The 26710-nt window shown below is 40.0% G+C and overlaps 1 protein-coding gene across 4 annotated transcripts in view; it reads right to left on the bottom strand.

The window, feature by feature from the left end:
- Positions 1-26710, bottom strand: part of smg7 (SMG7 nonsense mediated mRNA decay factor) — a 138871-nt gene that overhangs the window by 59938 nt on the left and 52223 nt on the right. For all 4 annotated transcript variants that reach the window (XM_067990465.1, XM_067990467.1, XM_067990464.1 and 1 more), the window contains 6 exons: positions 21017-21048; positions 15465-15582; positions 8149-8281; positions 7469-7640; positions 5200-5271; positions 757-907 (listed from right to left, as the gene is read on the bottom strand). In XM_067990465.1, the coding sequence (XP_067846566.1) occupies positions 757-907; positions 5200-5271; positions 7469-7640; positions 8149-8281; positions 15465-15582; positions 21017-21048 (678 nt within the window). The remainder of the gene's footprint in view (positions 1-756; positions 908-5199; positions 5272-7468; positions 7641-8148; positions 8282-15464; positions 15583-21016; positions 21049-26710) is intronic.

The raw sequence follows: 26710 nt of genomic DNA on the forward strand, positions 1-26710 counted from the left end.
ACAAAACAGCAAAATATCACTTTAGCAGACAATGAAAAACAAACATTAACACAATCTGTTTCTATATCAAAGTAATTGTTATTTAATTTAAAAGCTGAAAAACAGGTTGAAATACTAAATGGTTAATAATCTCAAGCATAATGGAATTATTTTGTGATAAACAAATTAAATCATCAAATTAAAACTACAATTTAAAATTTAGAAGCCAATCTTCACTGTGGAAGCATATTCCAAGTCCCAGCCCAGCATAGGAGGCAGGCAACCTGCTAATGAGACTGCTGCTCCTGCTCCGTAACTAATCAGTTAGTCCTAAAGGACTTGTGTTCAGACTTCTCCCTGACCCTTCTTCCTGTGGAGGGAACACTTAGCTTCCCAATAATGGCCAAGACGAAATTGGCAAATCATCATGTGAGAAACTATAGTACAAACCTTATCCCACACAGCATTCTAGTACATTAACGCCAAAGACTATATTGAACAGAATTAAGAAACAGAAAACAATGCATCTGCTTCAAATACATTTTTAAAAAAATCAAACTAAAATACTGATGTGTATATTATTGATTTTCTGCAACAAAAAGCAGAGAGGACAAGAGTGTGGATATATAGTTTGAGTTAACTTTGCAACATTGGGAGAAAAAAGCTGAGAATAGGCATATTGTGGATTATTTTTGTTGATGTTTTATTAGGAATTTCTGGTATGTAACATATATTTCAGTCCACACATGATGTTTTTAGATGCATTTCTTTGCTCACCTCTCCAGAGCTTTAGAAAGCGCTTTCTGTAAATTAGTGGAAGCAGCTGGGAAAGGAAATTTGACAGCAATACTTCTGCAATAGTAGAAAATGGTTGTAAGGTGATCGCCTTTAGAGGAAGCCAGAATTGCCAGCTGATTGTATGGCTGACCTGAAATGGAAAAAGTGACATGTAACTATTCAAAATATAGCATTTAGGTACAACACTTAGGCTATTAACCCATTCTTGCTGTTGCACTTCAAATTCCAGTTTCTAATGTCACCTGCAATCCTCCAGCTGGGAGGGCTCACTACAAATTATAAATATAGAATGAGTTAGAAAATCTCATTGAAGGCATTTTTTGGGTATACCTCTCTTTAGAATCGTTCCACTTGACCTCAATTCCCACTGGCTACTCGTGTCTTTAAACCATTTCTCATTAGTTGTCTTCCTTTGGCAGACAATTATAACTATTTTGACAACTGTTAGTTGCATTTGTACAACTATTGGCAAACATTAAATATAAATGAAAACAAAGAAGCTCTATGTTGGAAATCTGAAGCAAATAGAAAATGCTGGAAACGCTCAGGTCGGTCAGTATCAGTGGGGAGAACGTTAACATTTCAGCAGTGGAGAGAAAAATCTATACCTGAAACATTAACTTATCTTCACAGATGTTAAATGAACTACTGAGTGTTCCCAACATTTTCTGTTTTTGTACTAGTTTTTAAAAAATGTAATGGCATATTTAATAAACTTCTACCACCAACACGGGGCAGATGGCACAGGAATAACCCTAAAAGTCCCTTATTAAGAGTGGATTTTCTGATTTTGTATCTATACTTACAAATCTAGAGTATGAAGGGAGAAATCATGAAAGTGTATTCTAATCAAAATGTATTATGCTAAATACTAGGATTCCAACTTGAAAACTTCAAATCCTGCAATTTGAAGATTGAGGTACATTTATAGGCATGGTTTTTTCCCTTGTGAATCATCTGCCAGATTTTGATGTGTTCAAGTGAAAGGAAATTCCCTATATGGAAACTAAATATATTGCAAAATGTCACCATCACAAAGTAGGGAGGATTGCTGAATTACTTCTCTCATTTGCTATTTACTCCAGAGTATTAAAAGAGGTAACCATGGAAATAGTGAATGCGTTGGTTATCATCTTCCAAAATTCTATAGATTATGGAAACGTTCCTACAGATTGGAGGGTGGCAAATGTAACCCCACTATTTAAAAAAGGGAGAGAGAAAACAGGGAACTACAGACCAGTTAGCCTAACATCAGTAGTAGGGAAAATGCTACTCTATTATAAAGGATGTGATAACAGGACACTTAGAAAATATCAACGGGATTAGACAACGTCATCATGGATTTATGAAAGGGAAATCGTGTTTGACAAACCTACTGGAGTTTTTTTTTGAGGATGTAACCAGTAGGATAAGGGAGAACCAGCAGATGTATTTGGTTTTCAGAAGGCCTTTGATAAAGTCCCACATAAGAGGTTAGTGTGCAAAATTAAAGAACATGGGATTGGTGGTAATATACTGGCATAGATTGAAAATTGGTTAACAGACAGGAAACAGAGAGTAGGAACAAATGGTTTTTTTTCGGGGTGGCAGGCAGTGACTAGTGAAGTACCACAGGGATCAGTGTTTGGACCCCAGCTAGTCACAAAGATATCGATGATTTGGATGAGGGAACCAAATGTAATATTTCCAAGTTTGCTGACGACATAAAACTAGGTGTGATCGCGAGTTGTGAGGATGCAGCAAAGAGGCTTCAAGGCGATTTAGACAAGTTGAGAGAGTGGGCAAATACATGGCAGATGCAGTATAACCTAATAAATGTGAAGTTACCCACTTTGGAAGGAAAAACGAATGGCAGAGTATTATTTAAATGGTCAGAGATTGGGAAATGTTGATGTACAAAGGGACCTGGGTGTCCTTGTATACCAATCACTGAAAGCAAACATGCAGGAGCAGCAAGCAGTTAGGAAGGCAAATGGTATGTCGGCTTTCATTGCAAGAGGATTTGAGTGCAGGTGCAAGGATGTCTTTCTGCAGTTATACAGAGCCTTGGTGAGACCACATCTGGAGCATTGAGTGCAGTTTTGGTCTCCTTACCTAAGAAAGGATATACTTGCCAAAGAGGGAGTGCAGCGAAGGTTCACCAGACTGATTCCTGGGATGGCAGGACTGTCGTATGAGGAGAGATTGGGTCAACTAGGCCTGTATTCACAAGAGTTTAGGAGAGGGGATCGCATTGAAACGTATAAAATTCTGACAGGGCTAGACAGACTGGATGCAGGGAGGATGTTTCCCCTGGCTGGGGGGTCCAGAATGAGGGGTCACAGTCTCAGGTTACGGGGTAGGACATTTAGGACTGAGATGAGGAGAAATTTCTTCACTCAGAGGGTGGTGAACCTGTGGAATTCTCTACCACAGAAGGTTGTGGAGGTCAAGTCACTGAATATATTTAAGGAGACAGATAGATTTCTAGACACAAAAGGCATCAAGAGGCACGGGGGGAGAGCAGGAATACGGTATTGAGATAGAGGACCAGCCATGATAATATTGAATGGCGGAGCAGGCTTGAAGGGCCGAATGGCCTACTCCTGCTCCTATTTTCTATGTTTCTGTTTTAAGCTCCTCTGCTGACTATGTTTGATTAGCTAACACAAGTATAGCCTTTCTCACTGACCTAAAAAAATCTCCAAAAAATTAGTATTTCCCATCATCCATGGTAAAGGAAATGGGGAAAAGTCACTAAAAAGTTCACTATTATGCTACGTTTCTAATCAGGTGATTTTTCTCTACTTCTCTTGATAATGCCTAGCTCTAAAAAGCACCTTAGTTCCATAAGCAACAGCAAACACCTCAAATCACAACGCAGGCAACGCAACACATATAAAATTAGCCAATGGCTCCAAGCAGCACCAGGCAAAAGACAATAGAGGGGTTGTTTGGGTAACAATATTGCAACAAGGAGGTTCAACATCAATATAACAAAGGATTAGACCAAATTAGTATGAAAACTAGCTGTGGGACTGTGAAGGCCAAAATATTCTGGTTAGTTTAGATCACTGCTTTTCATTCCAAGCCCATGGAACTGCCTTGTTCTAGGATGCTGTCTTGCAGAAAGTGTCATCCACATGTGCATGGCACTCCATTGACTAACCAGAAAAATCCTTCTGGTAGCTCTTTCCGTGCCAGCAAATAGCACAGAATGACACATTCAACTACCCACTGACAAGTTTAGTTCCCATACAAAACAGTTGTCTGGTTGGTTCTGTCTGTGCAGAAACCTAAAACTGTTCGTAAAAGTGATACTTCCTGTACTAGCCATAGTTAGTATTTGTGTGGATTTACAATGAAGTCTGGTCTAATCAAAAAATGCAGATGCCCATGCTACATCCTGGAAGGAGGTTCTGATCAGCTTGTTGACTAGATAATGGCAAACAGCCAGACACTCAGTACAAGAATTGCTGCTTTTATAGAAAAGCACTTGGTGAACACACTGGGTGACAAAATAAATTCAAAGTGGAACACTTTAAATTGGTAGCAAACATTTGTTGCACTGATGCTTTTCTTACAACTCTCTAAACCCAATGTAAGTGCACTTGAGATACACAGCTGCCAGCCAACTGGGTGGTAGTGGGCAACCTGATTAACAATAAATTCACAAGCAAACAAAAAATGAATCACATCATAGGTCTTCAAAATGTAAACTTGTATATGATTTTTAACTTGTATATAAAAAAGGCAAAATTAATTAGGCAAAGAAATCTTTATTAAAGGTATATTTGAAGTTTGGTTACAGTATAGCTGGAACACTAACTGTTGCATCATGTGGTGTGGTTTGAGGGTGTTTAGTTTCAACATTCCCATCAAATACATTTTCAAAGGAAAATTGTTCTAGCACTTAAAATAGACACGAAATATGAAAAATATTTTGTGCAAATGGCATCACATGTGGAAAGGAAAAAATTGGGTCCCTCAGCAACCTTCAGGTTACAGAAGCTTTGACTATTAAAAAGTATGCAAAAATACATTTTCAACCACTTAGCGAGGCCACTCAATATCAATAATAAAACAATTGTATGTTATACCAGTCTTAAGGACATTTACTTTAGACAAATTTAATTACATTTTTCTAGTAGAAATTAATCATTTATTCTTGAAGTTTTTCCATCGTCCTGGTAAATGTGTTAGTTATATATTCTTTAATTTGAATGTCACATTTAAGGCATTCAAATCTGTTCAAAAATTACCATAAACAACTTATTTCACCTCATAATTGTTGATGACCACAAATTAAAATGGAAAATAAACACACAGCATCACTGCATAGGATATGTTGATCATTTTGTTATGTTGTATTCAACTAATGGTCTCTGATATTTTTTCAGAACATAAATGAATTTCTGATCAGTAGATAGAGATACATCTTACCATTTGAAGGAACAAGTTGAGCTGCATGTCTGTAGTAAGACTCAGCCTGGCTAGCTTGATTCCTGTATCGAGCTGCAGGCCAAAGCATGGATACATTAGAGACCCACATCTTTAATATTCACACATCTGATAAAAGAAAGTGCCGCTTATCCCATAGCAGCTACTGACCAATTTTCTTTCACATAATTAGAATCCAGTTTGATCTCCCCATCTCCCCTCCCCCCATACACACAAGTCAGGAATGCCCTCACTAACAGCAGAAAGGTAATTGTCTTATTTATACGCGCTGGCAGATCTATTGCAGTGTAGCTCAAGGTAAGTCAGAGGATATGCTGCTTTACTATGACGAGAGCATGCAATCATTATCATAGATGACCTGATGAGCAAAACCGAACATAGCATCAGAAATTAGTGTTTACACTTAACCAGTCGGAATTAACGTTTTTTTTAAAAACATAAATTTATAGAAGGTCCATAACATATTCTGAGATTTTCTCCCAGTATAACAATGACATGGGTCATTTAGAGCAATGTGTCATTAATTTCCTCCTTTTTGATTTCCCCCTACCCAGAAAAAAAAAGATGGGTAGGATACAAGCTATGATCTCTGGGGGGAAAAAAAACTGCTCACACGCTGAGTTTTTTCTAATCCAAGATGAGGGGTGCCAGAACTAGAAAGCAATGTTTTCCACTTTGGCCGTCCAATGCCAGTATCAAGCAATTCCCAATCAGGCATAGCATTGCCTATGTACAGAGAAACCCCTCTATTGTTTTTCACCTCTGCCAGGAGACCACATGGCATCTAGGGGGTAAGGAGTTTCTTGACGTAATGCACAAGGCATCACAACTGTATGGGACAGGCTAAATGAGCCACTGTTCTTTTCCTGTCTTGACGTTTTTGTATGTTCATATGTGAGTGTGCCTTAACCTCAGCCTATTAAAAAACTTCCACCACTGCATACTAACCTGAATTTTTCATTACCCATATTAATCATCCATGGCCTCTGACAGAACCTATATCAATTTAGTGCAGAATTATGAATGTTTGGTCATGCAGATTAACATGGAAACTGCCTCAATTAATTTCACTTAGAACCTTTATAGTCAAAAGATAAGAGGACTTTATTCAGTCTGGATTCAAATCTATGGCTCAGAGTAAGTACATTTTAACCCACTACATCACTTGGTCTCTCAAATTTCCTCAACTCTTACTGAAACATAATATTAAAAGGAAAGGCTGAAGACATGGCAGGGAGGGAAAGAGGGGAATACTTTCAATACAGAGTACTCCGCATCTGCACTATTTAATAGAAGTAGTACATCTCTTTTTAGATAGGAGATACTACATTAATCTTTCAAAATTAAATACAGATGACAAGCATATGCTGAAGGTAATTCATCTAATTTTTTCTTCTCCTTTAACAACACTCCAGTAGCTTGCCTGCAACGTTGCTTTGATATCCAAATGACAGCCTCTGCTGCGAGCTTGGTCAACCCTGGACTAGGCCATTAATTGGCATACCTCCTAATAGAAGTGCCACAGTATCAAGGAAATACTGACATTAGCAACATCAGCACACTGCAAGTGTTGAGTACACAAACACTAAAATTAGCTGCAGAAAAGCCTGTGCCCTGGACTGCTCTGTCCACCCAGCTCAGAAAACAGCAAATAGTGGCTATGTAGAAGAAAAGGAAGGGGGAGAAATATAAAAATCCACTACTGTAATTATAGAATTGACTTCACAACAAACTTCAGAACATGTGGTATATTTTGCTCCATATTAAAAATGGTATTTTGAATCTTCCGGCTGCAGAATTAGAATGGGGAAGGGTTTCAGTAAATCTCAGCCTCATCCAGTATATAAGGACTCTTACTGACAGCTAAAAGAAATTTAAAACAAAAATGTAATTATAGAAACAAATGTAGAAAATGTTTTATGTGCAACATCTGATGCTGACTTGGCCAACAGTTATACATAATCTTTATGAACATAGTGCTTTTTAGGTGAGCACTCATTTCCTGTTCTAAATAACAAAAACTCCATGTGGAAACCACATTATAAAGTTAACAGCTGATCTGAAGCCAGAACCATGAGAGATGGATGCTGTAGAAAGTATATTCTTATATCCAGAACCATGCATAACTAATACTTGCTTGAAATATACATTAATTTACACATGATAAAAATAAAACTGTAATTTGAATGAACTACCTTTGTTCAATTCATGTTGGTAAATCTCTGTACACACATATCTCTAACTGACATACCTATGTCTCCAAGATGTACAAGGCAGTGCTGGCAGATGTAAGAGCAAGAGCTGGGTTGGGGCTTCACAATTCCACCGGTGCTGCATTGTTTATTGCTGATGATTCCTAGCTGTGAAGATTTAACACGGCAAGGTAGGTCCACATTGAAGACTGTGCACAACTCCTGCAGCAACTGGAATGGAAAAAAATTAAGTTTCCAAATCACATTTAAAGGGTAGATAAAGTTTATGGGGAGTGCTTTTTATTAAAAGTACTTCCCAAGATATAGAAAATCTAAGTCTCATTTATTTCTTTGTAAACAAAGTCAATTTTATTGCTGTCATGAAGACCCTTCAAAAGGATTTCTCTATCTCCCCTACTACACTGCTCTGGTGAAATCACAGACATAGAGCATCTCCCCACAACACTGAGCATTAAAAAAAAAGAGGGCTTCAAACTTCAAATAGGCCTAAAAGGAGAACACACTACTGGCTGAGGATGTAGAGTACCCAGCTGGTAACATGGTTTTTCAGGGTCCCACAGCTTCATTCAAATTTCTTTTTAATGTATATAAACACCAGCCCAATTTAAGTTACCTTTACTACACTGCCCAATTAAGCAAATTGGTCCATTAAATACTAGGTCAGATGAAACTTATTTCAACCTCTCACTGAAATCTCATCTTTTTCTTGTGGACTCACCTGTGTGTAGAAGCCACTAGCTGCCTCCAAGAAGAGCGAAAGGTTGGCCTGCACCTCACTGCGGTTAGGATTGGCTCGGTTCTTGGCCTGACCCTGTAGTGTTGTAATTTGATTTTTGAAGGCGTGGTTCCAACTATAGTAACACATTAACCATTATGATAAATCAACCTTACAAGAGTCTGTTTATTACTCTAGCTTACACAAGCATAGTATTTCAGCAAAGCTTTATATAACCTTTTAAAAAAGTGAGAAAACAATTTAACTTCCATCAACAGCTTATAGAACCGTCATGATTTTCTGAGCAAGTTACATGGTTTTCACAGTTAACTCTATAGTATATTCTTTGGGTCTAAAATACAATATCCAACCTCTTGCAAAAACCTACCTTGTGTATATATAGAAAGAAGGCAAAGCAGCTACATCAATCAACCTCAGATCCATTTAAGGTTTCTAAGTAACAAATAAAATGCAGACCAGCTAGCTTTTTTGCACACAGAATGGAGTTTTGTTAGAATGGAGGAGGCATAAACTTGCTAGGATGCAGGATGGTGGGAGTATTGCAGCTGTAGATTTGTTTTGGACCAATGAGCTGAATGGCCTTCCTCAATCATATCTATCGCGTGATCTCAAACAATGTAACGTGAATTAATTATCAATCTTCTTCCCCCCACCCCCAGCACACTCTCACATGAAAAGCTTCAATATTGCTCCTTGTTTAATACTGAAGAGAAAAAAATCATTTATTTATGGTGAAAACAGAGAATTACTAGTGAGTTAGTTTGATGATAAAGACAGAGAATTTAAAAGCATTATAATATCATGCAACCACATTAAGGACAGATGAACAACACTATCGGTAGTTTTGATTCAGCACTGTAACCAGTTATCAAGTACACAGTAAAATTTACATCAGAACAAATAGAAATGCATGGAAAACTCTACAAACTAAAACTGTTCTCGCTCAAATTGAATGGTAATAAATCTGATATAAAATAAAAATAAAACTGCGTTGTCTATATCATGGAAACTAACAGCAATTTACTACCAGGTTAACTTGTCACAAGGTATTTATAGAGATTAGAGGTGGATAAAAGTTTGAAGCATGATCCAGTGACAAAAAAATGAAAAGTTGCATTTTCCTAGAAACAGTCAAAATTATTTTTTGATGGTAGGTAAGCTTGATTCACAGTTATCATTGCCTCTGACATATCTGAGAATTAAAAATCCGAAAAATATGCATTTCAAGATTTTTTTTTTTTTAAAAAGACCCAATATAAGCTTGGGTAAAGCTGTTTTACAAATGCAAGTTTATGGAAGTGACATCTCACGAGTTAGAATCATAGAAAGGTTACAGCAAGAGTTGAGAGCAACTGCCTCTGACTGCTCTTATGTTTGTCTTTGAAAATTGATTCCACATCAATTTCATTTATAATACTTCTCCATAAACCATTCTAGTTGCAAGCTGCAGAGCTACTCTGATAAAAGAATGCTGTCAAGCTGCCAAGTAGCAAAGACTTCCATTTGCCTCCTACTGTCATCGGTTCAAAAGTTTTTAACATTAGAGCTTTGATAATTAAACAGCACTCTTAAAACAGCATTAGTTTGTTCTTACAAAACACAAATGTTTTGTAGGTATAAAGCAAGTCACTGATAAAAAAATTAGTGGTTCTTCAGTGGCATTGCTCACAGCAACTCAAATGATGCACTGTTTCATAAGGACAGTTTTTAAAAAAAATATTGTTCTTAGGGTATGGCCATATTGTGTTATTCGACTGCTAAGTTGAAACTGTTTTAAACTAATCTGTCCCTTTGAAAGCCGCAGTCTAATTGCTAAAAGTAAGCACACCATAACATCAGAGTGTAACTTGTTAGGTGGGGAAGTTTACATATTAGAAACTGCTTATAAAGCTCCAGGTCAGAAAGAACAGGATGAAATCATAGCCTTTTCTCAGAGCAACATCTGCTTTCAGAACTTTTATATAGATGGATGAACGAAGGCAAGCTAATCAGTGATGCTATTCTTTGTAGCTATGACAGAAGTTCTCAGCTACTGTACAGAGTTTAGGAATAAAATATTCTCAGAAACAGCGATTTATTGGTATAGTTTTCAAAAATGCTGACTATTAGAATTTCCAAAAGTTGTTGCCAATGTTTCCCTATTTTTAGTCTTTATCATGAAGTGTTTCAAGGTGATAATAAAAATCTCAAAGCGACAACGCTTCATAAGTCTGGAAGTGTACTTTTAAAGTCAGATTTCTTCCATTACATTGGTTTACCTCAAGTTTTCCATTTTTCCCAACCGCATCCCTTCATAAACGAAGGGTACGGTAGCATAGTGGTTATGTTACTGGACTAGTAATCCAGAGGCCTGGACTAATAAACCAGAGTCATGAGTTCAAATCCCGCCACGGCAGCTGGGGAATTTAAATTCAATGAATTAAATAAAAATCTGGAACAAAAAAATAGTATCAGTAATGGTGGCCATGAAACTACCGGATTGTCGTAAAAACCCATCTGGTTCACTAATGTCCTTTAGGGAAGGAAACCTGCCGTCCTTACCTGGTCTAGCCTATATGTGACTCCAGACCCACAGCAATGTGGTTGATTCTTAATTGCCCTCTGAAATGGCCTAGCAAGCTGCTCAGCAAAAACATCTCGCTATGAAAAGTCATAATAAGAATAAAACCGTTCGGACCACCCGGCATCGAAACACTAGGCACCGGACACGACAAAGGCAAAGCAAGCCCAGTCAACCCTGCAAAGTCCTCCTCACCAACTGGGGACTTGTGCCAAAATTGGGAGAGCTGTCCCATGGACTAGTCAAGCAACAGCCTGACATAGCCATACTAACAGAATCACACCTTTCAGCCAACGTCCCAGACTCTTCCGCCAACGTCCCAGACTCTTCCATCACCATCCCTGAGTACGTCCTGTCCCACTGGCAGGACTGACCCACCAGAGGTGGCGGTACACTGATATACAGTCAGGAGGGAGTGGCCCTGGGAGTCCTCAACATTGACTCCGGACCGCATGAAATCTCATGGCATCAGGTCAAACATGGGCAAGGAAACATCCTGCTGATCAGCACCTACCGCCCTCCCTCAGCTGATGAATCAGTCGTCCTCCATGTTGAGCACGACTTGGAGGAAGCACTGAGGGTAGCAAGGGCACAGAATGTACTCTGGGTGGGGGACTTCAATGTCCATCTACTGACCAAGCTGGCCGAGTCCTGAAGGACATAGCTGCCTGGCTGGGCCTTCAGCAGGTGGTAAGCGAACCAACATGAGGGAAAAACCTACTTGACCTCGTCCTCACCAATCTACCTGTCGCAGATGCATCTGTCCATGACAGTATTGGTAGGAGCAACCACCGCATAGTCCTTGTAGAGACAAAGTCCTGTCTTCGGACCGAGGACACTATCCAACGTGTTGTGTGGCACTACCACCGTGCTAAATGGGATAGATTCAGAACAGATCTAGCAGCTCAAAACTGGGCATCCATGAGGCACTGAGGGCCATCAGCAGCAGCAGAATTGTATTCCAGCGCAATCTGTAACCTCATGGCCCGGCATATTCCTCACTCTACCATTACCAACAAGCCAGGGGATCAACTCTGGTTCAATGAGGAGTGTAGAAGAGCATGCCAGGAGCAGCACCAGGCGAACCTAAAAATGAGGTGCCAACCTGGTAAAGCTACAACATAGGATTACATGCTTGCTAACAACAGAAGCAACATGCTACAGACAGATCTAAGCGATTCTACAACCAACGGATCCGATCAAAGCTCTGCAGTCCCGTCATCCAGTCGTGAATGGTGGTGGACAGTTAAGCAATTAACGGGAGGAGGTGGCTCTGTAAAATCCCCATCTTCAATGATGGCAGAGTCCAGCATGTGAGTGCAAAAGACAAGGCTGAAGCGTTTGCAACCATCTTCAGCCAGAAGTGCCGAGTGGATGATCCATCTCGGCCTCCTCCCGATATCCCCACCATCACAGAAGCCAGTCTTCAGCCAATTTGATTCATTCCACGTGATATCAAGAAACTGCTGAGTGCACTGGATACAATAAAAGGCTATGGGCCCCGACAACATCCCGGCTGCAGTGCTGAAGACTTGTGCTCCAGAACTAGCCGCACCTCTAGCCAAACTGTTCCAGTACAGCTACAACATTGGAATCTACCTGACAATGTGGAAAATTGCCCACGTATGTCCTGTCCACAAAAAGCAGGATAACTCCAATCCGGCCAATTACCGCCCCATTAGTCTACTCTCAATCATCAGCAAAGTGATGGAAGGTGTCGTCGACAGCACTATCAAGCAGCACTTACTCACCAATAACCTGCTCACCGATGCTCAGTTTGGGTTCCGCCAGGACCACTCGGCTCCAGACCTCATTACAGCCTTGGTCCAAACATGGGCAAAAGAGCTGAATTCCAGAGGTGAGGTGGGAGTAACTGCTCTTGACATCAAGGCAGCATTAGACCGAGTGTGGCATCAAGGAGCCCGAGTAAAATTGAAGTCAATGGGAATCAGGGGGAAAACTCTCCAGTGGCTGGAGTCATACCTAGCACAAAGGAAGATGGTAGTGGTTGTTGAAGGCCAATCATCTCAGCCCCAGGACGTTGCTGCAGGAGTTCCTCAGGGCAGTGTCCTAGGCCCAACCACCTTCAGCTGCTTCATCATAAGGTCAGAATTGGGGATGCTCGCTGATGATTGCACAGTGTTCAATTCTATTCGCAACCCCTCAGGTAACGAAGCAGTCCATGTCCGCATGCAGCAAGGCCTGGACAACATCCAGGCTTGGGCTGATAAGCGGCAAGCAACATTCGTGCCAGACAAGTGCCAGGCAATGACCATCTCTAACAAGAGAGAATCTAACCACCTCCCCTTGACATTCAACAGCATTACCATCGCCGAATCCCCCACCATCAACATCCTGGGTGTCACCATTGACCAGAAACTAGCCGTATAAATACTGTGTACAAGAGCAGGTCAGAGGCTGGGTATTCTGCAGCAAGTGACTCACCTCCCGACTCCCCAAAGCCTTTCCACCATCCACAAGGCACAAGTCAGGAGTGTGGTGGAATACTCTCCACTTGCCTGGATGAGTGCAACTCCAACAACACTAAAGAAGCTCGACACCATCCAGGACAAAGCAGCCCGCTTGAATGGCACCCCATCCACCACCCTAAACATTCACTCCCTCCACCACCGGCGCACAGTGGCTGCAGTGTGTACTATCCACAGGATGCACTGCAGCAACTCGCTAAGGCTTCTTCGACAGCACCTCCCAAACCCACGACCTCTACCACCTAGAAGGACAAGAGCAGCAGGCCACATGGGAACAACACCACCTGCACGTTTCCCTTCAAGTCACACAACATCCCTATTTGGAAATATATCGCTGTTCCTTCATCGTCGCTGAGTCAAAATCCTGAAGCTCCCTACCTAACAGCACTGTGGGAGAACCTTCACCACATGGACTGCAGCGGTTCAAGAAGGCGGCTCACCACCACCTTCTCAAGGGCAATTAGGGATGGGCAATAAATGCTGACCTTGCCAGCGACGCCCACATCCCATGAACGAATTAAAAAAAAAGCTATCCACCTGAAAATGATACTTCAATTTTTTTTTAAATGTTGAATTTTGAAGCCAACCACATTTTATCTCCAACTATAACCTCCATCTGACAGTTAGTAAATGTCAATGGTAAATGCTCACACCCATGAGATGAGGGGAAAGAGATTGAGAATGCCTATGCAGAAAGCGGAAGTGCATACACGCGAGAGTGAAAGTGCAAGAAAGATAGACTGTTCTTTCCTCATCATAATTTTATTTTGTAAAAGAAAATTTACATTTTGTAAGCAAACAAAGTTTCTGAGAGAAATAGATAAGGAACGGAGGGAAATAGGGAAACTGGTTGAGGGTAAGGGGGACACTGACTTCTTACCACCCACCCTGAGGGGGGTGGGGAAGATGATGGAGGATGAAGGCTGAGGCAAGTGATAATGGAACAAGGGGCGGGGAGGATATGGGATTGAGTGGGTAGTTTAAGATTTAAAAAAACTTGCATTTATATAGTGCCTTTCATGACCTCAAGATGTCCCAAAGCATTTCAGTCAATTAATTACTTTTAGAAGTGCAGTCACTATTGTGAAGTTGGTAAATGCGGCAGCCAATGTGCGCACTGCAGGGTTTCGCAAATAGTAATGACCAGATAATCTGTTTTGGTGCTGTTACTTCCTCAGTACTGCAGTGACGTGTCATCTTAAGATTATGCAGTCAAGTCTTTGGAGTGGGGCTTGAACCCACGACCTTCTGTCGCAGAGGCAAGAGCACCATTCCTTAGCCAAGGCTGATTGAGCCTCAAAGATTGTGGGGTGGTGTAGGAGATAGGACAGGAGTGATGGGGCTACAATTTCCCTACAACCATCCACCTAAAAACAGCCTACAGCTTCTTTCCCCACCACACCATGCCATACCACCCATCATCTCCTACCTGAAAAGGAAAAGACAGAAGAAGAGAAGAGAGAAAAGCAAAAAACAAGTTGAGAGAGAAAAAAAAGGAGTCACAGAAAGAGAGGAAAAAGAGTCAGAGGGGAAGGACAATGCAGAGATATCAGAGACAGGCAGAAGTAACTGTATTCTCCAACTTGCTGTGTGCACTTGCCACAGAAGATCAACTAGTAACTAAGAAAATGCCTTGGATGCTAATAAACAGCATCAGAGCTCCCAGACTCTAGTAATTTGTGTAAATGGGACACAATCTAACATTGGCCTGGGTGAATGTAGTAAGAGGCACATCAACTGATATAAACACAGCTTAAGTGCATCAGATCTGTGCTTCAGTAAGGTCATACCACAAAGAATGTGAAGATTACTGTGGTATCTATAGGCAAGAATTGCCTTGAATGATAATTTGTCCCATTGTAAATTTACTATGTTTAATACCTCAACACACTGCCCACCTCAAGAACCAGAACAGTGCCAAAATATGATTTCCAGAGTACTACCATACTGCAGTTTCTTTCCAAAGTGGCTAATACCACATTACAAATCAGCATAATGCAACCAGATATTAACAACAGATCAGCAATGTCTGGGTCAGATACATTAGATCAGAATCCAAGCAACAGCATTTTTTTTTGGCCAGTGCCCTCAATTATTTTCTCCTGCTTCCTCTTTTTACAGTTGAGCAGCCTGATTTGTATTCTTACGTAACTATGATTAACCATGTATAAACCAAAGAGAAAACAGGAACTGGGACAAGAAAGCAAATCACATTTCTGAGATGCAACTGGAACATGTTGCATACTTACAGGTCCTGCTCCACCTTCTTATCCAATGCGTACTCCAAATCTGTGACCAACATCTTCTGGTAGAGGTCCTGTAGAGCTTGCCTGGAAGTCCAGACTTCAGCTGGACCCAACTTCGAATCTGTTCAGAAAAACAGTGTTATGGCACATCGATCTGAAGAGGAAAGCTTACTTTCCCAGACATGTGCATGCTTTCCTCTTATTTTATGTGAAATTATAAAAGTATTGTTAGGAAGAAAAATTACAAACATGTCATACCTTTTTAAAAGAGTGCATCAATACATGTTTTGACAACATGTCTGAAAATGTGAACATCTACCAACAAACACTGGGACACATATACAATTTAAAGCTACGTAATCAATGGCAAAACTGTACAATTATTACAGAAAAATGAAGACAGCAGTGATATTGTTTTGAATGTGAGCCCACAGCATGTACATGGATTTTAGTAAAGCCAAACTGAATGGCCAATAGTAGGCGTACTTCTGCCTAGTGAGATGGCCATGCTTATGGCTCACCACCTCATCCAATGGGAACCTGGTATTCTGGACTTGATTATTTAAAGAATCCTTTTGTCACATGAGCTGAATTTTGTAGAAATCAGCTAGCTCACGATTAGGTCTTGTTGGCAAAACCAGGATAGACAATAATTAATATATAATATTGGGGAGGGGGATACAGGAGGGGAAGGGAGGGGGGAGAAAGGGAAAAATTTGAGGAAATAAATCATATTCGCATACGACAATACAGTCATTACCACAGATATATTTCAATAGCAAAGGTCTATTTATCAACAGTTTTACACAATCAAAGATTGATAGTTCTGTGGAGAAGAGCACTCAAGGTTAGCTGGGGCTAGTTTTGGGAGTATGAAAAGAATAATAAAGTGCTGATTTATTATGGCCATATACCCAGGGCTGTGAGAGCATTAGAAAATTTAAAGATCCAAGGTAAGGCTCAATTCCCTGCCTACAGTGATGGTGTTAAGGTGGGAAAAGCATCTGCTAATCACAATCCTTATCAACAAAAGAACTTTTAAATATAGAGAAGTCCTGAGAAAGAACATTTAGGGAACAAATTGCTCATTAAAAATAAGCACAATGTAAAATCTGGATTATAAATTGCACCCGTCATTTACGACTCATTAACCTGGTGGTACAACATATGCATTAGTAGAAGCACTATTTTGCTGCTCAGGGCAACTAAAATTTCTACAACAGTAGAAGCAATTTGCTTAGAAGCAAATACTCCTGGCATTACCTTCTGCTTTAAAAAGGAAAAGGATGATGAAAGTCACTAACTCTTCATACAAAGTTACATGGATTTCTCTGTACAGTAGTGTAAACTGGTGGAGCACGTTCTGATCTGTACATCATAGCAATCAAAAGTGATTAGACAGGTACGGTGCAGTATTTAGAATGCATTTCCACTTTTGCTTGGCAAATTTAGTGTTTGTGTATAACTGGACAGGAAGCCTCAGTATGGTTATCTTAAAAAGGAGTTAAAGATTTTTTTAAAACCATTTTATGAAACTGCACGTGAAAATTTCCATCTTTGATAAGCCCGTAGGCAAAAATTCCGTGTTAAATTTAGTTAAAAAGTTCAATTAAAATGTTTACTGACTGATAAATTTGTAGATACTGTATTTACACTTGCACTGATAGTTCCCAGCATTCCTATTCTCTGAACAGAGGCTGGAGAGAGTGAATCACCTCCACATCTGATGAGAATGCCAGAACTTAAATGCCGGAGAACCATGCCCATTTTCAACATTGCCTGATGACAAAAAGTCCGGTTTATCTTATTGTGAAGCATTTATATTCACAAATGGTCAGTTCAGCATCTAGGTGGTACGGCAGCAGTGCCACCATGTTCTATACTACATCCACTACTGTTCAAAAATGTGTTCTAGTATATATTCACATTTTCTTCCAAAATGTTTCCAAGCAATAAACTCTACATTTCTACGGTTAAGAGTTGAAGTCTTAAGCAGTTAATGTGGTATGCAGAGTTTTGCTCTTGAATTGGCTAATTTTTGGTGTTATTTAAAGTCTCCCGTTTTCATATTTTTCCAGAGACAAGGCAGGTTTCAAAAATGGTCATTTGCTAGTGCTGCAGTGAATTCAATAACAGCTAGGCAGCTCACTGAAAGGATAGCATGCAGTAGAACAGGGAGTGATACATTAGTATATATGTGTAATATAAAGGGTAACAGATATCTAGGATTAGAACAGCTGAACACCTATTTCACACAAAGGATTCACTATTCAGTGTACATTTATAAACGACATCCAGTGCTTCTTTGTGACTTTATCTCAGATCTACAAAATGCTCAACTTCCCTCACTGCCTTTATGCCATATGAATCTCTCAGCTGAATTCAAGTCATGTAATTCATTGCTATGCATCTGGAATCCTCTATTTTCAATGTTGTGATATCAGTTAGAACCCATAAAAACAGAAGTAACCTATAATGAGTGCAATGGGAGATTAACATTATTTTTATTTTATAAAACACTCCTGTGGATCAGAATTACTGAAGCATATTCAGCCATCAAATTCATTCAAATCAACTTCTACATGAAGCATTGCACTCCTCGTGAAAACCATTTAGCCATTTTAAATATTTTACCAACGGCTAGTGCACAATTCTGCATTAATCCTCAGTACAGCTACGTCCTATTATGGTTTCAGAACAGCATAACAAGAACACAGAAATAAAAAATAAATTGATGGGCAGTACATGGAATGCACAGCACAAAAAAAGGCCATTCAACCCAACAGGTCCATGCCAGTGTTTATGCTCCACACGAGCCTCCTCCCTCTCTACCTCATCTAACCCTATCAGCATATCCTTCTATTCCTTTCTCCCTCATGTGTTTATCTGGTTTCCCCTTAAATGCATCTATGCTATTTGCCTCAACTACTCCTTGTGGTAGAGTGTTCCACATTCTAACCACTCTTTGGGTAAAGAAGTTTCTCCTGAATTCCCTATTGGATTATTAGTGACTATTTTATATTTATGACTCCTCGTTCTGGTCTCCCCCGCAAGTGGAAACATCTTCTGCATGTCTACCCTATCAAACCCTTTCATAATCTTAAAGATCTCTATCAGGTCACTCCTCAGTCTTCTCTTTTCTGGAGAAAAGTGCCTCAGACTGCTCAATCTTTCCTGATAGGTATAACCTCTCAGTTCTGGTATCATCTTAGGAAATCTTCTTTGCACCTTCTCTAGTGCCTCTATATCCTTTTTATAATATGGAGACCAGACTGTTCACAGTATTCCAAGTGTGGTCTAACCAAGGTTCTATACAAGTTTAACATAACGTCTCTGCTTTTCAATTCTATCCCTCTAGAAATGAACCCCAGTGTATGGTTTGCTTTTTTTTAAAAATGGCCTTATTAGTCTGCGTCGCTATTTTTAATGATTTGTGCATCTGTACCCCCAGATCCCTCTGCTCCTTTTAGACTATTATCCAAGCAGTATGTGGCCCCCTTATTCCTCCTATCAAAATGTAATACCTCACACTTACCTATATTGAAATTCATTTGCCAATGACATGCCCATTCTGCAGTACTTTTGAGTCAAGAGAAAATTCTGCTTTATTAGGGAATGTTAAAAGTTTGGTAAGAGTATACATGTAATCACCTGACATCTGGATTAATTATGATTAACTGCAGTTAAAAACTCTGCTTGATTCCCTTCATTCTGGATTTTGCCTTACTCATAACACCAAGGTGGCCTTGCCCATTGTCACAAAAAACATCCTCTGATCCATCCCTGTCCTCCTCAACCCCTATGCAGCATTTCATATGGTGGACCACAGCATCCTCCCCCATTATCTCTCCTCTGTTATCCAGCTCCATGGGACTGCCCTTATGTGATTCTATCTATATCTTTGATCCTTTATAAAACACCGGTTCGGCCACAACTGGAGTAGTGTGTCCAATTCTGGGCACCGCACTTTAGGAAGGATGTGAAGGCCTTAGAGAGGGTGCAGAAAAGATTTACTAGAATGGTTCCAGGGATGAGGGACTTCAGTTACGTGGATAGACTGGAGAAGCTGGGGTTGTTCTCCTTAGAGCAGAAAAGGTTTAGAGGTGTTCAAAATCATGAGGGGTCTAGACAGAGTAAATAGAGCGAAACTGTTCATTGATGGAAGGGTCAAGATCCAGAGGACACAGATTTAAGGTGATTGGCAAAAGAACCAAAGGCGCCATGAGGAAAAACTTTTTTATGCAGCGGGTGGTTATGGTTATGATATGCAGAGAGCCAGCATGGGCTCGATGGGCCGAATGGCCTCCTTCTATGCTGTAGCTATTCTATGATCTATCCAAACACATCCAGCACAACTCCATCATTGGATTCCTTTCCTGCCCTGCACCATGGCCTCCAGAGTCCCCCAAGGTTGTATTCTTGGCCTACTCCTCTTCCTCGTCTACATGCTGCACCTCAATGACATCATCCATAGGGAGAGGCTCTGCTTCCATGTTTGCTGTTAATGCCCAGCTCTCCCTTTCCACCATCCCATTGGACCTCATAACAACTCTATCTGGTCAGACTATCCGTCTGACATCAAGTAATAGATGAGCCAACATTTCCTTCAACTTAACAACAAGATGACAAACTCTTGTCTTCGGCTTCTGCCATAAGCTCCCTCCCCTGCTATTGATTCCAACCCTTCTCTCTGGCCACTCATTCGAGCTAAATCAAACAATGCGAAACGTTGACATCCTACTTGACCTGGAGTTAAGCTTCAAAGCCCATATTCTATCCGTCGGCAAGAATGCCTATTTCCACTTACATAAGTGTCTACCTCAGACACTCACCACTGAAACCCATGCTTTTGTCTGAATTCAATTATTCCAGTGCCCTATTTTCTGGCCTCCCATTCTCCAGAAACTCCAACTTATCCAAAATGCTATGTATCCTGTCCTACAATTAAGTCCTGGTCACCCATCATCCCAGTCTAAACTGGTTCTATTTCCTAACATTAAATTTAAACACATCTTCAATTCCCTTCAGCCATGTCTCATCCTAGCTCTACAATCTCCTTATATTCTACCCACCCCACTCCCCCCACAGCTCCCGTCGGCCCTTTGATTCTGACCTTGTCTACGCAAATGGTGTGGAATAGTAATAGGTGTGGAAAAGGTAATTTTGGAAAACTACTTTAATCTGTGAGTAGAACAGGAGGACATACATTCAAATTAGTAAAAGGCAAATTTAGGACTGATATCAGTACATTATTCACACAAAGTGATCAATACATGGAGGTGGAGGAGGAAGAGAGGGGGAGATATTGCCTCAGTGGCAAAAGAAAATCCTACGCCACCTCGTGGAGTGGCCTAGCTCAGGTAATATTGTATTTTAAGCTGAGAATCCCAACCTATAAATAATAGCTTAACACATACTTACCATTTTGTTGCCATTATGACAATATAACAGTCATTGATCTTGAGACAGTTATTCAAAGGTCAAGGCATTACAGTGCCATTCAAATCAGATTTGTAAAAATGGTACAGGATTAAGAGAAACAAAGTCAATCTTACCAGTCATGTCAGCCTTAAGGGCCTCTGCTTGCCTATAAAGAGAAAAAAAAACAGAAATAATCAGTTAAGTCCAAACATATCTCAAATTTGGTACAAATCAATTAGAAATGTTTTTTCATTACAATAACTATTTAACATTAGATCCATTTATATTCATATCCAGGGAAATATCTATGCAGCACACACTGGGTAATGTGGCAGACAACTGTTGGAATTGTCCAGTTTCCAATCTCTCTGCAGGGTAGCTTCAATGGAGGATACAACAAGCTACATAGGTCTATTCAATTCTAACATGCAACAGGTGGTAACAAAGCTGAACTTGATACAAGTACTGAATCAGATGGCCCCTACAGCAGACAGCTTCATGGGCCACAAAGGAAATTGTTGCAGTGGATACATTCTGGGTTAAACTAGATATTACAATCTCCAGGAGTATAAAACATCAAAAATAGTAGTGAAAAGGTTGACACAAAAGTTATCCCCAGGAACAGGTGGCTTTATACTGGAATACAGCATCTAAATTGGGTCCTTGCGTAGCTCAGGAATGATGACGTTAGCAGTTTGAATTACTTCCAAGCAATGTAGAAGCCAAAGTGACGTCTACACTAACGCCGTCCTGTTGGTGTATGTCCAGCATCCAGAGAATGGCAACTCAATAGTTCCACTGCTGGAACAGACCGTTCTTGTGCAACATTTAGCACATCTGTGCTGCCCATTATTTCAATAGACATTTTGATTTATCATGGTGTTAGTAACAGTCCACACTAAGTTTCACATTCAATGAAAATATAATGTAGCAGATCTACATTTTTTTTAAGAATACAATAATAATCTCCAACCAGATTTCTGTGATTTGAGCTGTAGCAAAAATTTATTAAGTTGGGATAAGTGGAAAATTTGATCCCTCAATTTATATTCAATGGATATAATACAGCATTTTCTTCATTCAAGACTCACATAATGTACTCAACTAGATTTTTAGTGGTGAGATGTTATTGAAATGAATGTAAAATTGCCCTACAAACGGTGTGTGCATATGTTTTTAACGTGCCAAAATAAAAGTTACAAGTTCCCATCTTTCCTTTCTCATTTGGATTCTTTGCACTAACAACTATACTCTAGCTAACTTAGGCAACTAATCTGTTCTCAGGGCTTGGCCATCGCTGCTCATTAACTAGCGGCTAGAAAGCTCAGGGTAACCTAAGAGGGTCGAGGACAGAGACTATTCACCCTCTGATTTTCTCTCTCAGTGCACCTCACTAATGATAGTGGAGACCAGGATATTACTGTGGAGGTAATAGTGTGCACAAATCCATACGGTAGTACTTTGTGGCAGTCACAATGCAGCTCTTCAGATTCACATGTACTTTTAACACCATGAATGGGCTGCTTCGGTCAGACAGCTTTGAGTTTTTTGTGTGAACATATTTTATTGCATAATGATGAGATATCAACATTAAGGTAAAGTGGACATAATTTGAACATGTAAGCACATAAAGACTGAAATGATCTTGAAAAAAATTCCTAGAAAAACAAGGATTCTCTCAAACAACAATAGAAGAACACACACAATAAGCACTGATGTGAAAGACGTAACATTGGTTTGAAAAAGAAAGGTCTGGTGACATTTCAATTTCAGGACTGACGTTGACAAAGCACACTGGCAGCTTTAGCTTTAATGGTCTAATATACTTAAGGAGCAGTTTGCAATTCGCATACAATGCACAAGCATGGTCCAAAGGTGCCATGACAACAAATGTGACCACAATCAGGATACTAGGGAAAGGTGCAAGATTCTTTGGGGAATGGTGAGTAAGGAAGAGAAGGAAACTAAAATTAGTCCACAATGTATAAAGCTTGCTACTATTAGAATGAACAGTGATAAGGACACGTGATCATCTCACTCACCATGATCCTGTGTGTGCAAAGAATTTATATCTCACACATTCGCACTTAGCCCCAATAAAGCTGTAGAGGATACAAAATTCCTCAGATCTTCATGCTGGACTTTAGTGTTAGCTCGGCTCAATGGTGGCACTCTAGCTTAGTCAGAAGGTCAAGAGTTCCCGATCTAAGACTTGTCATATAATCTAGGATAACATTTCACGTAGTACTAAGGAAGTGATGCATTAGCGGAGGTGCCATCTTTCGGGGGAGACATTAATTCCTTTGGCATTGAGCTCGGATAAGAATTTCCCAGATTTGTTTGAGCTGAATTACTCGGGCTTTTTTTTAAGCTTTTCCCAGGTGACTGTGTGACTACTAGTGGGTGGGAGCCATGGGGCTCATGATGCTCAGTTTTACCATGACTAAGGGGCTCAGGATCAATGGTCTTTTCCTGTCCATCATGTACTATGTTCGTTAGTAAAATAAGGCCATGTCAGTTGAAAAGCAGAGGAGTTCTCCTGGTGTCCTGGTCAGCATTCATCCCTCAATCAACACAACCAAAACAGATTAATCGGCTATTCATTTCATTGCTGTTCGAGGGACCTTGATGTGCACAAATTGGCCGTGGTATTTGCCTACATAACAGTGACTGCATTTCAAAATATAATTCAGTGGCTGTGAAGTGCTTTGGACTAAGGTCATGAAATGGGTATATAAATCCAAGCTGCTTCCCTCATTTCTGGTGGAGTGGGAAAGCAGTTACTTATTATTCTAACTTGAAATAGGTTTTCAACATGCCAAAAAGATAACGCATGCAACACAAAGTACAGGACACAATTACTATCCTTTTCAGTAGATATCTAATAAACCCTAAACATTCTGAAATTATAAGACTAGTTCCTTGCTGTTACACAATACAATGAGCCAATGTGCTTATGACACCACATAAATGCTGTATATTTGCAGAGGAAAAAAGTGTTCTTTTGTTATCTTAGCATAACTTGAAAAAATTAACAAAAGCAATGTAATGCATGATTCACTGTTCTAAGGAAATGTCCTAGCCCAAAACATTTTTTTTTAGTACTGTAATGACCAAAATGGCAATGAGACATAACCCTCCATCCCATTACAAGAGACATTGTCTCTCGCTCAGACTATGGAAATGCAAGAGTAGAAAGGAGTACCCCTTTCAGCTCAAATGAAAAAGGCCAATCGAGATCCATGATGCTTACCAGTTGAGGTTTGAAGTCAGATTATTCCTCTTACTTGCTATTTGGCCGGCAATCTGGGTGAATTTGTTTTCATTAAGATGGGAGATATTGATAGTGGGGAATGAAAGTTTTTCCAACTAGCATCAGAACCAAATTTATTTGAATTAGAAATCTTACCATGAGAAAGGACTGGATTCCCATCTTAGATCCCCAATTTTCACTGCAAAAAATTCCCCAATGTTTTTCAACTAAATTTACTATAATCTCGGTCCATTCAATATCTTACATTCTCATTCACTCTGAATATGATAAAACATGAAACTACTGAAGGAGGATTCACTTCAAAAGGATTAAAATTCACTTTTTGTGGCTCAAATAATGCCACCCCCCCCCCCCCATAAGGGTACAACAAATTGTGACTTTTATAAAAAAAAAGTTCTCATTGTTGATTGAAACCCAGGATAACTGGCTGGGATTTCCTTGACTTAAGATATGAAATGAAAAAAAGCTTGCAAATGTGGTGAGCTGTTTTGGAAACATATCACACTATCCAAAACCTCCAAGGGTTGTGCATCAGCCCTGTGCATGTCATTTCTGCTACATCCCTCTACTCGTTTCAACCAATTCCTCTCACCTTTCAGCACCCCAATATTGGTTTTAATTTCAAACAGAGGGTCCTGCAAGGTAAGAGTCCAAACTTCAGAATTTTTTCAGAGATAGGTTATACTCAGTGTGGTTAATAATCTGTAATTCCTAACAAAAACTGCACAAACATTGAAGAAGAAATGTCCACAACATTTCAGCAAATTGCTAAAACATGGAGTAGTTGTAATCTTTATTTAAGTCAAATCCTTTATTTTGAGGGAAATGCAGCAAATTAGTTCCATATCTGACAACATGTGATGAAATTGTTAGATTTTAATGGAGAATTGAATGGTAACTGAAATGGTAACACTTTAAAGAAGTTTGACCATTAAAATTTGGAGTGGGGAATTGCTCCTTTGTTTGAGAACATTAAAAAGCATGTGTGTGTAAATGCACACAAGGAGTAAAGAGGATTTTAGAAAGTTAAATAGGATACCATGGGAAACAATGCTGGCAATTTGCCAGCTTCTCATTTTATAGAATTTAACCCCATAATAGAGGATAGAAAAGAACAAAATGTCTGCAAGTTCTATTAAGTTTTCTAAACACATATGGACTGCAGGAACAATGAAGATTTGAATACAGTGACCCTAAACGTAAGAAACAAACAATGGCAATATGCCAGTCTTTCCCCGTATCATTACAAAAACACCTGGCAAAAACTATTTTCTTCCAGGCTTACTCTAGTCCAGGGGCTGAAGGGAAAACTACACTGTTGGAACCAAATAAAAGAGGTGAGGGGAGAAATTGCCTTGAATTTGATGCTGTACACTAAGGTCACTTGAGAAATACTGAGAGAAGCAAGGACACAGAATGTATTCTGGGTGGGAGACTTCAATGTGCACCATGAACAGTGGCTCAGTAGAACCACCATTGACCAAGTTGTCTGAGTTCTGAAAGATATAGCTGCCAGACTGGGTCTGCACCAGGTGGTAAGGGAACCAACAGGAGAGAGTAACCTACTTGACCTCATCCTCACCAACCTACCTATCATAGATCATCTATCCGTAGCACTGGTAACCACTACACAGTCCTTGTGAAGACAAAGTCTCATCTCTAGCGTGAGGGCCTCCTCTATCATGTAGTATGGCATTACTGACGTGCTAAATAGAACAGACTAAGGACAAAGGCAGCCCAAAACTAGGCTTCCATGAGGCCATCAGCAGCAGCAGACTTGTACCATCACAATCTGTAATCTCATGCCTCAGCACATCCCTTGCTCCTCTATCACCATCAACCCGAGAGATCAATCTGGGTTTAATGAGCAGTGTAGAAGGGTGTGCCAGGAATAGCATCAAGCATACCGTAGGATCAGGTACCAACTTAGTTAAGCTACTACAAAGGGCTATCTGCATGCTAAACACCAGAAACAGAAGGCTATAGACAGGACAAAGTGGTTCCACAACCAAAAGATCAGAGCAATGCTCTCTAAGCCTAGCACATCCAGTCAAGAATGGTGGAGGACAACCAAGCAACTAACTGGAGGGGAGGATCCATGAATACCCCTATTCTCAACCATGGTGAAGCCCAGCAGGAGTGCAAAAGATGACGCTGTGTATTTGCAAGAGTCTTCAGCCAAAGGTGTCAAGTGGATGATCCTACTCAGACTTCTCCCAAGATCCCCAAAATCAAAAGATACCAGTGTCCAGCCAATTCAGTTCATTCCATATGGCATTAAGAAATGACAGAGTGCAGTAGACATAAAGGCTATGAGCCCTGTCAACATTCCAGCTGTACTGCTGAAGACCTCCACACCATAGCTAGCCACCCAGCCAAGATGTTGCCATGACACTGATACCTACCCAAAAAAGTTGATGATTGCCCAGGTATATTCTAGTCATTAAAAAAACAAGATAAACCCCACCTAGCAAACCTACATTTTTTTCTTGAATTCTTTGAAGTTGGAATTGATGCTAATAGAAATAGGGAGGCCCCATTTTTAGATTTGCAG

The sequence above is a fragment of the Heptranchias perlo genome, chromosome 9 (assembly GCF_035084215.1).
Source record: "Heptranchias perlo isolate sHepPer1 chromosome 9, sHepPer1.hap1, whole genome shotgun sequence".
Classification (NCBI taxonomy): domain Eukaryota; kingdom Metazoa; phylum Chordata; class Chondrichthyes; order Hexanchiformes; family Hexanchidae; genus Heptranchias; species Heptranchias perlo.